Raw genomic sequence first — 13,572 nt, 5'->3', positions numbered from 1 at the left:
GCAAAAAGCAGACATTTGCATAGCACTACCCTCCTGTAGCCCGATGGATTGGGCGCCAGCATCAGCCGTGCACACTACCCATCTCCCCCTTAAGAAACATATGCAAGCATAGCAATGTTGTGGAGCAGCAGTGTGCCAAAGAAGAAAGTAGAAGCGAGCACAATATTTGACTGATAGTTCATTTCTCCAGCATCTACATATCCCTGCCCGTCAGAATCTGCTTATCCTCGTTCTCTTGATTCTGGAAGAGCCGCATTTTCAATCCGCCAACTGTCTCCTAACTCCTAGAGCACCAACAATGACAAAACAAGCTCGCTCGAACCCAAGGCCATACCCGACGGCATCTTCGTACCGTATGTACGAGTACATTGTGACAGGGTTTGTTACAGAGCTCCGGGACGAGATCGAGTATTTCTACAACCAACTGTGGACAGTCTCCGAGATTCCAGATCCCAAGGATAAGAATCCAGAGCGGTATGCCGTCGTGGCTGCTTTGCCATATCATTTGGTGAGGGCATTTAATCGACTGGCAGAGCGAGGGCTGCCACGGGCGAGTCCGGCTATTTCACGGGTTGAGGGATGGAAGACGGACCAAGTAGGGAGATTGTTTTAAGAGGTGCCAGAGTGGGTTAGAAGCGTGCCCAGGCTGGAAAAGACGCTGATCATACCAACGAACGATGGGGAGGAGCCAGATGAGGAAGAGCCAGATGAGGAAAGTAGGAATGGAAGTATTTGGAGATGAAGATCGTTGTATGAAACCTCGATGTATTGTTTGCGTATGGCAGATAAGTGCTAATAAAGATGAATCCGAAAGCATGGACCATCTTATCCAAACAAACTACATACATAACTGTGAGCATCGCTCCAACAGTCTCATAACCCATGGTACCATAAAATCCGGCGGTAGGAGGGTCGCGGGAATATATCCCAGCTATGCCAACGCGAACACGCAGTCGGTCATGTATAACGGGCGGCTTCTGAGCCTCACAAATGTCGAAATCAATCGTATCACATGTACCCAAGATAAATCGTAAAGAACGGAAGAAAAAGAGCAACCAATAGCCGAAGTCACAGAGCAACTAGTTCAGCTCCCCACCCTGCGAGCGGGTAACTTCCTTACTAGTAGAAGATCAGCCGTTGAGCCAGGGCAAGCACCTTATCCAACGGTCTCGACTTACATATGCTCCTCCATCGCGTCCAGATGTCGTCGTTGTTCCTTCAACTGGCTTTGTAGGTGCTTCAATCTCTCTGCCTCGTGTGCGCGGATGTACATGGCCTCTTGTGCGGCTTCTCGGCGGCTGAAGGCGTCTTTCCTGTACCATTATCAGCCACGCCACGTAGAGACCGGCGAAGAGAGACATACTCAGCAAGGAATCCTCGTGGCTTGGGTGACCCGAGGTCCCCCTCCTTCCGGGCCGGCACGGCAATCGAGAACGAACGCAGTGGCAATGGGTGACGGTTGGCCCCGATGCGGGCCGCACGAGCGGATAGGTAGATCATGGTGGACAAGTATATCGATATCAGAACAGAGAAAGGCAAGCTTTGTAGATCTTAGCAGCGAGTATAGTGGCGGGGAAAGCAGCGTGTATATATACTTGTCTCACGGCCAGGGACTACATGACATCATAGAAGGCACGCTCACGTGATTTTAACGCTAGTCTCTTTCCGGCCTTCTATGATGCTGTCGGCCTCTTATGGAGCATCCTCTCCTCTCCACCCCCGGATCGACCTCGTCGCCTCTTTCTCCGCACCATTCATGGACGAATCAGCAAGGGGAGTTTACTCTTGTTTCATGGCGCCGGCATAACTCCACCTCTGTTGGAGGAATGATGCGATTTCCCAACTCACCACTCTACCCAGACCCGTGGTTTGCTTTCCGTTCGTTTCACTGAGTGGTGCTATTGGGGTCAAACCATGTGTCGGTTGAACCATCCGTCGTACAATGACCTATTCGCCGGTCTCCGGGCGAGGACAAGGAGGGGCCTGCGCGTCGCCAACGGCTCAATTCTGGCGCTTTCTTCGAGGAAAGAGCATAGTTCTAGATACTCAAACGTCATCGTGCACCTGTGTTAGCTGTTGTCGCGGAGCAGAGTGTGCCAGCTACACACCACTGCGCATTGCTATTGGCTTGACATTCAGGTATGTAACAGGTTGATCCTGGAATCTGCACCCGGTCTGAATGGGAATAATGTCCGAATATCGCGCACCAGTTGCGTACCCCCGCTCGCCCCTCTTCTGCGGGACGGAGAAGAAATCATTAAGTTCTTCTACCCCAGTCAATGCGGTCAGGGTGGATTGGATATCATTGAGCTACGCTATGGAACAGCTAAATCATGTAGCGGAATCCCCGCTGCAACCGACGCGCAGCTGCGATATCAATTCCCTCAACATCTGCCGTCCTCTGCAGTCGCCTTAGCTCTGTATCGGTCAGAGTCATGTCCTCATCCTCCAACCGTTCCTGACGTTTGTTCAACTGCCGCAAGTGGAAATACATAAACAATGCCATGACCGCACCAACCCCCTGCAACGCGATACACACACCCATCGCGGGTCGGTAAAACGGCTCGTCCTCGTCACGGTAGGTGTACGGGGTCCAGATACTGGCCGAGTTTCCGATCGAGTTGATAAACGCGTATGCTGCCGCACGTTTGGCCGGCGGTCGCGGGATGGCGTTGGCGATCCACGAGTAGATGGTGCTGTTCTGTGCAAAGACAAACACCATCAAGAAGAAGGAGAAATAGCGCGGTCCAAAACTTTCGGTGGTCATAAAGACGATATAACCTACTATGGTGATCGGAATTGGGTAGAAGAAGAACCAGAACCGGTTGGCAAAATGGTCCGATAGTCTTGCATGGGCCATGCTATACGCGACCATGAACAAGTATGGCGGCGCGACGAGAACAAGGGAGATGATCTTATCGTAACCTAAAGTGCGAGTGAGTGTGGGGAAATAGTTCTGAAACCCACTGGCGCCAGTCATGGACATATAGGCGATGGCCAACACGTAGGTCTTGATATCAGTGAAGGCAAGCTTGAGTCCCTTGATCTGGCTGCGCTTGCCGCCCTCATCCATGTCGGCCTCTGCGGCGTCGATGGCAAGCCGGCGGTTAGCGACAGCCTTCATCTCCGGGCTGAGAAGCCGCCATGTATCTGGGAAATCAGGTAGCATGACCATAAGCACCAAGCCGATGAACATAGTGATGGCACCCTCGATGATGTACAGCCACTGCCACGATGACAAGCCACGCCGACCCGCCAAACCATTGAGAATACCGGCCGCGATCAGGTTCCCAAAGGCGCCGGAGAGAAGGGAGCCGCTGTAGAAGATACTCATGCGGAAGGAAAGTTCCTTTTTCGTGTACCATTTCGAAAGATAGAACAGAACGCCGGCGAAGAACGGGGCCTCTGCTTTGTATTAGTATGATCTCGTCAGAAAGGAAAGCCGGGATAGTACACACCAACCAAACCAAGCAGGAACCGGCACGCCACAATATCACCGTAATTCTTCGTTTGACTGGTCAACGTCGACACAAGACCCCACGCTGTGGTGAAGCCCCCGAGGTACAACGACGGTCTTCCCATATAATTAAGCAGCAAGTTCGACGGCACTTGCATGAGGATGTACGCGACAAACAGGACACTCAGACCAGTCTGGTACTGCGAATCGTTAAGACCAAGATCCCTCTCGAGACCCTGCAGTCTGGCCGCTGCGTAATTGTTCCGGTCGATGTAGTTCATCAAGTAGACGAGGATGACGAGCGGCATGATCAGGGCGTCGATGCGGCGGAGGAGCTTCTTCTCGATGCATCTTTCATTGTCGGTGAATTCGGCGAGGTGGATGGCTTCTTCGTGGGTGACATTGGCCTTTTCCAGTTCCTTCTCCATGGTTTCCTTTTCCATTTCGGCGGTGTTGCTTGTGAGTAGTTTGTAGTAGAGGACATTTTCTCTCAGCCGGGGCACTATATATACTTATGGGTCGGTGGAAACCACAGTAAATCCGGGGAAGTGGAGAGCCAGCAATTGCCAGACGGAGGTATCTGCATAGTCACCATGTATTATCCCATCTCGATGGCACCACGGCTCGCCTGGACCAGCTGCATATCGGAGTACGTCCGTGATACTGACATATCTTTACTGGCCGTTAGCCGCAGCCACCTTCTCTGTCCAACTTTGTATGAGCTTAGCACCGCAAATTGCCGAGCTTTTGCAGCATGCGATTGGATACAGCATCCCCCGGATTGTCCATCAATGCGGGGAAATAGGCCAAGGACGGTGCACGGGACCTGCCATCGAGTCAAAAGCTGTTTCTGATACAAACTGTGATGCAACCTAGTCCGCATGGGCCATTTGCTCTTGAGGAGACATTTGTCAATTCCAACCAACCTTCCGCGGGGAGTGGTGTACTCCGTAAGAGCAGTAACTTCTTTGTATGGTCCCCTCCTTCCGGCAAGGGGCAAACCATGCTAAGGACTCAATCTGGCATGACAGGTAACTAGAATTGATCCAGCCAATTGGTTGAATGACTGACATCAAGCTTTGGCTGAAATGAAGGGCCAATCCGTGGACTGCCGGTATCTTTGTACATAGTACGGCATGGCAGCAAGGTCACTCGCAGCGCAATGTCTCTCCAGCATTGATAAGCACAATGAATTGCACGTGCTGCGTTGCCGCATCGCAGTCTGGATGTCCGTCAATTCACATATTATAAGAATCCGAGTTCTGAGGTAAATGGGTATGGGGCGTTGAGTACATGTCGGACAGACTCCTGGCCCGATCCGTCCGCCGGGATAGAGAGCAGGCTAATGGTTCTTCCATGTCTCCTGTCTGCACGCGAAGCATGGAACAGCCGAGTATGTCTTCTCCTTGCCGGCGATTTCTTCAGCTTTAACCCACAAGCTTATCAGATCCGTTGCTATGTCATCTGGCATCGTCGTCTGTAGTGTGGCCGTACCCGGTCAGTTCCACGGTTCGGGCTAGTGGCACCTCATGTCACCAACTAGTACAGATCCATTTACTAGTAGTACTAGTACACTATTCTGAAAAGCTCTTCAGTAGACTAGTTCACCGCTCATAAATCACGCCTCCTAATTGGCTGGAGTGCGCATCCGCCAGATCTCGGACATGTTCGCTCTGGATCTCGCACTGTCTTGTCTTCTTTTGACACCAAAACACCGGCAGCAACACGAATTCCTGCAAATCATGTCTCTACTAGAGACGTCCCACCGGAAAAAGCCGTCAGCTCCTGTCAATCGTCAGTCGCGCTCCTGTAAGGTGTGCCGGCTCCGCAAAGTCAAGGTCTGTGCCTGTCTGTCCACTGTTTCAGCATATTCTTATGGGTCACTATGCGTTGGCAACACATTATTATTCAGGACTTGCAGCTTATTTCCTCTGCAAATGATTTAGTGCGATCGCGTCAAGCCCTGCCATGCCTGTTGTGCTCATGGATACCCGTCTCAATGTGTCTATGAAGCCATTCCCGGCGATGAGCCTATCTCACAGACTGGCGAGATCCGTAATTTACGAGCAGAGATCCACGAGCTAAGATTGCGGCTCGATAATAAAGGTATTTATTATCTTTCCGGTACTTTTTATTCCAATTTTTTTTTTTTTTTATTTCCCCTCCCCTCTAACCGAGGCGGACCAACACAGATCATCGCATCCGAAGTAAACAACGATATGACTATCTCCGACAATTCTTCAGCTCAATCCGCTTCGCACCGTTGCAAGAAATCGATCATATAATCGGCAATATCCGAAATCCTCGACGCGGGTGGAGGCGACCAAAGGGGGCGGTCGGCAAAAATACAGGTACGCTATCCCATTCTAGTATGAGAGAAAGAGGATCATTGACGCTAATCCCCTATAATAGAAACCCTTGCGATCGACAGAGTGTCGTCCGACAATGAGGATGAGCTAATCCCTCTGGGCAATGGCACTTGGAGCTATGGCAGCAACAACAGTGCCCGCAGCAGCAGCAGCAGCAGCAGCAGTAGCAGCAGCAGCAGCGACAGCAGCAGTATCCGTAGCACTCCGTCCGACGATACGGAAGCGTCATATGGTCGCCCTCTATCTCCTTTCAACCCGAATACATCTGCTATCGACGTTTTTGTAGAGCGTTTTGTGGATGCCTTCAGTCCTGAAGTCAACGCCAAAGCGGGCCAGGCGGGTGCTTTACGTCGGGCTGCCGAGATCCGCATGTTTTCTCCCATCATAGGGGATGCTTTTGATGCCGTATCAGTGGCATTCTTTGGTCGATCAACCCAAGACCGTCGCATTGAAGCTGCGGGTTTCCAACTATACCCCAAGGTGCTGCGCAATCTACAGCAAGCGTTGCTGGATCCGGAAAGAAGCAAGGCCGAATCGACTCTGGTAACAGTCATCCTGCTTATGGCCTTTGAGGTATGGTCCCTTCTTGTACCCCTTCAAGTGACGCAACTAACTGTAGCAGAGTGTTGAGCGGACCAGCGATGCAGGCGTCCTCGCTCACCTCAACGGGGCTGTTCGGTTGATCCAGCATCGAGGCCCGGAAAATCACATGTACGGCGTAGAGCATTTGCTCTTTACTGAGCTTCGTCCGTATTATGTTGGAGCCGCGCTGGTTACCCGTCAGCCGACATTCCTCGCCGAAGAGGAATGGAAAAGTATCCCTTGGTCGGCCGGTACGACCAAAAAAGATATCTTACACCACCTACTCGACCTTGCCGTCGAGATCCCATCCCTTTTAGGGCAGTCTGATGACTTTCAAGCAGCTACTCAGCAACCAGGAATGCTCAGTCCACATGAGAAAGCCACCAAACAAGCAGCTCTCTGGAACGATATTGCTGACTTAACCGAACGTTTTCTCCAATGGAAAGGGATCTGGGTTGACCAATATCCGGATGGCCCCCCACGCGAAGTTGACCCTTCGACACCATTCTCTCCAAAAGAAGACGATGAACCTTTCCCGATCTTTCAATGTCGCGACCTCCGCACTGGCGCCGTCTTCGCCCCTCCCAAATTCCTTTACCCCGACCTCCGCCTCGCACAGACCATGTGCGTATATTATGCCTTCCGTCTCATCCTCTCGACTGTCGATTCGCGTACCCCAGATCAAGCTGTCAGCCCAATGGAGCAATACACACTAGGCTGCGGTATATGCCGTAGTCTAGAATGGTACATCCTCACTGCACCGGGGAACATGATCAACCGGTTGGCGTTTCCTGTCCGCGTTGCTTGGGAGGTGTTTCCCGCCGGCGGGCCCGAACAATGCTTTATGTACGATGTCGTGAAACTGGTAGAGAGGCGGCATGCGCTAGGGTTATGGGGGAGTTCCATGCCAGAGCTATCACCCAGGACGGGGTCACCGCCCAGATAGTGTCAGAGTACCGGAGTTGACTGGTGCGCATCGCGGGTTCGAAGCTAGCCATGAAAGGACGGTCAAACGATATATGATTGATGTATAATGAAAGTAAGCGAGTGGGTTACTTAGCGTTGGATGATTTCAGGATATTCTTCGAATGTATATATACCAGATGTATCAACAGAATATATATTCTCACTTTAGTAGACGGTCAATTAGGAGCATAACATGTTGATCCTTGAATAATTCCAAGATGATGCGGTTCGTCAGGAGTTGTTTGGAACGGGAACCTAGCCTTGCAATGTCTGATGCTGAACGACGAGGTATTTGATTATCAGACAAGATACCGGTCAACATCCACATAGAATAAAAATGCAATGGATGTATGGTATTGTACTCACTCCCCTGTCATTTGTGGGCAACTGAAGCTTCAGACCTGTTGTTGAAGATGTTTGCGGTTGGGCATAGAGTTGAAGTAGGAACGAAAAGATCGAGAGGGTCACCTGACCAGCCCTAACGGTAATACCAGATGGACACCAAAAGCATTCCAAGCAATTCATAATTATGGCTATTAAGCCAGTTGCATTACAGACACAGAAATGCTGTCGTTCTTGCCTTTCCTCGGTTCCTGCCGTATGGGGGTTGTGCCTTTCCAGGAAGGCACGATGAGGACTCCTGGCGGCGGGTACAAAACCAAGCATCTTCCCTCCCTCCTCTACCTCTTTCTTCTTTCTTCCATATCTCTTTAATCCCTCTCTCGTCTCTCTCATTCTCAGTTTATTCTCTTTCAACAGCTGCATTCGTTAGTATCGTGCTACACTTTTACTGTCACTATCATCTCCGTTCTCGTTCGTTATAATCCAGTCAACTACACCTGATGTCGACCGCACAGCCTGTCCCAAAGTTCTGCGTTTTCAGGCCTGAAGGCAGATTCACCCCACTTGTGGCTCTTGATGAACTTCCGTCATGGCTTTGGGTGAGAGGCGCGGACCAGTTTCATCCTTTTTTACAACCGCAGATGGTTCTTGCTTCCCGTGGTATGGTCCCTCGGGACGGCGAGTACGATGTGGTCTGCCGCAACTGCTACTCCACTATCGACAACTTGCATAGGAGTGCTTCTCAGAGCTATGGCTCGTCGCCTCCCCCAGCTTCAATCCCTAAGGACGCCAACTTGTCCAATCCTCGAGGCTCCTATCCGGTGATGCCAGGGTTTCATCTGCCCTTTGTGGACGTGGACCTGTCTGGAGTGAACGCTTACGTTGAGGATCCATACGTTGGAATGTGCCTGGTGGAATGTCCATGGCCGCTATCTTCGAGCCGTATATCTTCGGTGTTTCCGACTTCCATGGTTTCTAAGAGGTCGTTCAGCCCTGAGTCGGATGATTCTATTGGGTCTATACTGGATCCCGAGGCTATCGCGTTTTCTTCAAGCCTTACTCTTCCCGCGCCATACGCGCTGCCCAGTCCAACACGGGCCCAACCGATCGATAATGCCACTCTCCGTCTTTCTCATTCGAACTCCCACGTCTTTAGCGTCGAGTATACCGGAGCCAATCAAGAGTCTATCTCGACACCAGCTCAAAAATTCCATGCTGCCCTCGAGCAACTCAAGGAAACCATCGGTGTCAGTCGTGACTTGGCATCCCCTGAGCTCAAGCAACCCAAGGACACCATCGGTGTAAGCCATAACTTGGCATCCCCTGAGCGTGAGCAACTCAAGGACACCATTGGAGCCGGTCGTGATTTGGCATCCCCTGTGCTAGAGTCTGAGCCCGTTATGACTCGCTATCTGGTCGGCAAGGAAGGAAGTCGGCGTCCTTGGAAAGACGACAGGCATGGTCGGGGCGGGGGTGTTCGCAGGCCGAAGGTCAAGCGACTGGGCTCCCTTAAGCGACTGAGCTCCCTCAAGTTGACCTCACCGAAACAGTCGCGACAGGTCAATGCAGCGACGAAGCGACAGGAGCGACGAGAGAAGCTGGAGGCCCAGATCAACCACGGAAGGGGTGATAGACGCCGCTACGCGCACAAGCCCTGGCGTACGCAGATGGCAAATCGTTGACTGGATCATCCTTAGCCTTTTTTTTTTTTTTTTTTTTTTTTTTTTTTGTTTTATCCCTTGGGGTTCGTTCGTTATATGTGGGATAATGGATTACTTCTTGGTCGGTAGATAGGGTTTGCAGTTCAGCCGTTTGTTTTAGGTCCGCATCGGTTTACTGTGGTTTTAATGGATGATTCTCTGTCAAGGCCGTGTTTGCATCGTAGTATCGAATCTCTTCAGCGTAGTGGTTAGTCCGGAAGACCTATCAGGGGTATGCATTTGTATTTCTCTCGGATTCGAAACAAGATTCATACGCATCTATACTCTATTTCCATAAAACACTGCTTTTCGAATATACAGCAGAACCATAAACGCAGGCCGATTTATGCTCCCTCCTTAGAACGCCTCAAATCCGAATCCATTTGTAATTCCTTCACCACCTGTATCCCACTATCCGTATCACCGGTAGTAGCAGAACCCACCCCATCCTCCTTCTGACTTTGTCCTTCGTGACTCTGCTCACGACTCACTTCCAAACTTGGCTCCAAATTTGACCCCCTCTGCTGTACACCAGTCCGTCCAAAAGCAGTAACATTAACTTCATATCCCGCACCCCCATTCCCGAAATGCAAGGAGTTATCGTTCCCCACGAAAGATGAGTACGGATGGACGGGCCGTTCCTGCTCAGAGGCGCTGGGGGTGAGCAGAGACGATGGGATTAGACGAATGATCAAGGGACGAAGGGGCGGGAGACTGGAGCATATGATGGCGACATTTGCTTCGATGAAGGACCAAATTGCGGCGGGGGAGTTGTAGCGCGTGTCGTCGTCGTGGGAGGTGAGCTCGGTGAGGGCGGAGATGCGAACAATGCTAACTATGCAGACACTGCATTCATCAGCTGGATATTCAAGTAAGCCATTAAATGGGAGGACGAAAAGACGTACAAAATCCCCAACCCAAAAACCAGCACAACAGCAACCTTCTGTCGTCGCGGCAACTTCAACCTCGCCAACACGGGCATAGGCAAGAAAACAATCCACATATCCGTGACAATCTGCAATGCGGCATTGAGGAACCAAATCTCTTTTGGCAGACATCTCTGCTGGGACACAGGACTCCAAAAATCCGACACGGGGATGCAAAACATAAACGAGCTAAGCACCAGCCAGAGCGCGATGAGAGGGATCACGCAGAGACTGATAGTCACAGCGAGGCGGTACTTGCTCACCATAGGGAGGAGGCGGAGGTAGAGGACTAGCATGGAAATCTTGGTGAAACTGAGGGTTAGGTTGTAGAAGGGGATTGTGATGTAGAAGGCTTTTAGCTGGTGGGTTATTTGGGACTGGGTGAGGTCGTTTCGGGAGATCCCAAGGCCGTAGTGTGTTTCTGGTTTGTTAGACACTTCTACCTGTGAGATACATTGTGGTCTTACCAAGTATCGCAAAAGCGAAGAAGACATAGTCCGTCAACTACAACCGTTAGCGACTCCCTACCAGCACAGCGATTAACATACCAACGCAAGCACAATCAACCAATCGTCCCATCCTGCCGTCTTCACCACCCACAGTCTCGTGAGCAGTCTCAGGGCAACAGATATCGTGGCTAGACTGGTGAATATCGAGAAGATGGCCACGGTATTGGGCATGCTGGGAATCGGACGCGAGCTGTCCGGATGTTCATCATTAAGCTGGTATTGAAGTATCGAATAGTGAAAGAGCAATCCAGAACAGTTAGATCGAAGCAAAAAAGAATGAATCGGTGGTTCAACCAACGTTTTCTGTGAGGGAGCGTCATTATCATTGCGTCAAGACTTCGTCTCGACCGGGTCTAGACTTGAGCCTCGGATGTTTCCCGATTCGGTAAGTGACAAGGTGAAAGGTAGTAATTAAGTCAAAAGTGGCGGCTACCGGCCCCATATAAGTAAGCCAGAAATGTGGTATAATATAACCTCCTCTCGAGCTTGGTCCATACCGTGGAAAGAAGGGAAATGAAACAGAGAAGAAAAAAGTAACCGTCATACTGATGTATGGGCCAAGAGCTTCAGATATGTTGGGAAGGGGCACGTTTGTGATGCCCGGAAGAGATATAGCCAAACATTACGTTGGAACAACTGAGATAATGTCCGCAGGAAGGCGGGCCAAGCGGCGTGGAAGAACATGGAGGAGCTAACTCTGGAGCTGGAGACCGGTGCGAGGACGCCCTTTCGGTCGAGCTTCACTTCTAGCTGCTGTCCCTCATCAGGCCGTTGCGGGAGTTTCCCAGTTCTCAGTCGAGTAAATATAGAGGGCTGTGCTTTGGCGACGAAGTTTTGCCAGTAATGCAGTTTGTTGTCCGCCAAGATGTAGTCGACATGCCGCTGGAATGAGGGTCCACGGAGCTCTGCTTGAGGGTTATCGTAGAGGCACATCAGCTTGCGGAAGATTTTCAAGCTGCCAAAAGTGCCCGCAATACCATGATGCAGCTCGACCTTGACATAGCCTGGTCCGTTGGGGATATTGCGGAAGGTCAGCCGGTGAGAGCAATGCAGCCTTTTTCCCACTCCAGCGCCTGTGCAAAGAAGGATTCAGGCAAGCCATTTTCGATTTGTCGAACCTCTGTCATGACCAACCAGAACATACGTTTCCCTGATGTCGATGACACGAAGACTCTGCGCAAAACAGCTGGCTGCTGGACGATACTCTTCCAGGCCATTTCCAGGAATTGCAAGTCGAGCAGCTGGTCGTCTGATAAATACACTTTCATTGAAGCTCGGATAATATAGCCATTCATGCATTGTGCCTGGCAAACCAGGGTAGCCTCCTACATGGGTGTGCAGATGCGGATGCTTTCGACATCACCCGCACTTGGGCCAGGATTGCCTTCTCCAGGTGGACTGTGCCAAGAGATTCATGTCCAAGGTGACTGTGAATGGAGCCATGAAGCTATACAGGAATATGCAGAATCAGCGGAAGACATGTTCAAGTGCGTTTTGGTGCCATGGTTAGTTGTTGAAGGGGTAGCTTGGTATACGCGACACCGGAGGATTTGGGCTTCTATACAACTTGCTGCGTCTCTCTGATTCGCCCTATTCCACTTGCAAGGCGCTGTTCGTTATCATGTTAGTTGCAAATCTAGATTCTTCAAACCCCACTTCATTCTCGTTTATCGGTGGCCAGACACAGCGTACAAGCCTCATGTGCAGGGATGAGCATTCCCCTGCAGTCCGATTGTATCGCCCGTTTCCCTGTGGTTCAATGGCCATTATTAGTGCGACCATAGCGCCTTTGGGCGATTTCGCAATATATTGCCATTGCTAGCTCATTCATTTTGCTTTCTGGCGGCCCAGCGCCACTCGCAACTGTCGGCATTTTCGGCCCCTCAACATCCCATCCATATATACTGACGGAGTCTATTATGGCTTACTCGGAAGAGAGTGAGGCCACACCTCTGCTGCAGGCAGCATCGTCGACCAACTCTAGTCGAGCTTCAGGCGATAGACAAGGTGAAAGTAGTGGCCATCACGCATACCACACGAGATGTACATTTTACGTGGCTCTCATTGTCCTTTTCCTGGTCAACGCCGGGACTGCAATAGCAGTGCCGCCCACCACCAGCGTTCTACAAGATATCATCTGCCAGAAATATTATGCTCGCCAAACAGGCACGCTATTGGCCTCTGTCCATGAGCGGGACTGCAAGGCCGAACCCATTCAAACGGTTCTTACGATGGTCAAGGGTCTCGTCGGTCTGTTGCTCCTGCTTCCAGGCGTCGCCCTGGGCGTCCCTTATGCGACTCTAGCGGAGCGTTGGGGCATGAAAAGGGTCTTGCTATTGTCAATCTCCGGTATATTTCTAGAGGAGCTCTGGTTTGATCTTGTCTGTATGTCCAACTTGCGCAAATATACTCCATAATAGGGTGTGCGACTGACGCTTTTTAGGCTGGCATGGACAAATATGGCCCATTGGGCTGATCTACCTGGCTCCTGTATTCTATCTGATTGGAGGTGGACCAAGTGTCGGTGGATCGCTGCTCTTCGTCATTGTCACCAATGTCTCGCCGTCCTATCTGCGGTAAGTCAAAACTGAAAGACGATCTGGTACAAAAACACCCGCTAAACCTTGACACAAGCCTTCTCGCTGCTTTCTGCTGGAGGCTGCGGCGTACTCTGGCAGCCTATTTGGCTATCTTGCGAGCTCTGCCATCATGGACAAGTCT

The 13,572-nt window shown here is 51.0% G+C and overlaps 7 protein-coding genes across 7 annotated transcripts; 3 read left to right on the top strand and 4 right to left on the bottom strand.

Annotated features, from left to right (window-relative positions):
- Positions 1–298: 298 nt before the first annotated feature.
- Positions 299–613, top strand: EURHEDRAFT_399565 (uncharacterized protein; the record flags this gene model as incomplete). Its single annotated transcript, XM_040779934.1, has 1 exon — positions 299–613. The coding sequence occupies one exon, from the start codon at positions 299–301 to the stop codon at positions 611–613; it is 315 nt and encodes a 104-aa protein (XP_040642979.1).
- Positions 614–1,079: 466 nt separating this feature from the next.
- Positions 1,080–1,500, bottom strand: EURHEDRAFT_374353 (putative ATPase inhibitor mitochondrial precursor; the record flags this gene model as incomplete). The annotated part of the gene is made up of 3 exons (XM_040778630.1): positions 1,080–1,119; positions 1,179–1,313; positions 1,364–1,500. The coding sequence occupies 3 exons, from the start codon at positions 1,498–1,500 to the stop codon at positions 1,080–1,082; spliced, it is 312 nt and encodes a 103-aa protein (XP_040642978.1).
- An 826-nt stretch (positions 1,501–2,326) lies between these two features.
- Positions 2,327–3,885, bottom strand: EURHEDRAFT_512539 (putative MFS transporter; the record flags this gene model as incomplete). The annotated part of the gene is made up of 2 exons (XM_040786075.1): positions 2,327–3,405; positions 3,459–3,885. The coding sequence occupies 2 exons, from the start codon at positions 3,883–3,885 to the stop codon at positions 2,327–2,329; spliced, it is 1,506 nt and encodes a 501-aa protein (XP_040642977.1).
- A 1,239-nt stretch (positions 3,886–5,124) lies between these two features.
- EURHEDRAFT_408566 (Zn(II)2Cys6 transcription factor) lies at positions 5,125–7,627 on the top strand. Its single transcript, XM_040780863.1, has 5 exons — positions 5,125–5,295; positions 5,404–5,563; positions 5,650–5,808; positions 5,870–6,399; positions 6,449–7,627. Exons 1-5 carry the CDS (start codon positions 5,200–5,202, stop codon positions 7,352–7,354), a joined length of 1,851 nt encoding a protein of 616 aa, XP_040642976.1. The 5' UTR covers positions 5,125–5,199; the 3' UTR covers positions 7,355–7,627.
- A 589-nt stretch (positions 7,628–8,216) lies between these two features.
- EURHEDRAFT_541169 (uncharacterized protein) lies at positions 8,217–9,581 on the top strand (the record flags this gene model as incomplete). Its single annotated transcript, XM_040787386.1, has 1 exon — positions 8,217–9,581. One exon carries the CDS (start codon positions 8,217–8,219, stop codon positions 9,396–9,398), a length of 1,182 nt encoding a protein of 393 aa, XP_040642975.1. The 3' UTR covers positions 9,399–9,581.
- A 179-nt stretch (positions 9,582–9,760) lies between these two features.
- Positions 9,761–11,022, bottom strand: EURHEDRAFT_447018 (uncharacterized protein; the record flags this gene model as incomplete). Its single annotated transcript, XM_040783642.1, has 4 exons — positions 9,761–10,262; positions 10,322–10,763; positions 10,810–10,846; positions 10,891–11,022. 4 exons carry the CDS (start codon positions 11,020–11,022, stop codon positions 9,761–9,763), a joined length of 1,113 nt encoding a protein of 370 aa, XP_040642974.1.
- Positions 11,023–11,391: 369 nt separating this feature from the next.
- Positions 11,392–12,119, bottom strand: EURHEDRAFT_374348 (uncharacterized protein; the record flags this gene model as incomplete). The annotated part of the gene is made up of 2 exons (XM_040778629.1): positions 11,392–11,924; positions 11,996–12,119. The coding sequence occupies 2 exons, from the start codon at positions 12,117–12,119 to the stop codon at positions 11,392–11,394; spliced, it is 657 nt and encodes a 218-aa protein (XP_040642973.1).
- Between the last annotated feature and the right edge of the window lie 1,453 nt (positions 12,120–13,572).

Source organism: Aspergillus ruber, assembly GCF_000600275.1.
Source record: "Aspergillus ruber CBS 135680 unplaced genomic scaffold scaffold00002, whole genome shotgun sequence".
Lineage (NCBI taxonomy): Eukaryota > Fungi > Ascomycota > Eurotiomycetes > Eurotiales > Aspergillaceae > Aspergillus > Aspergillus ruber.
Note: the sequence above shows the minus strand (reverse complement) of the source record. Positions and strands in the feature narration are given on the sequence as shown.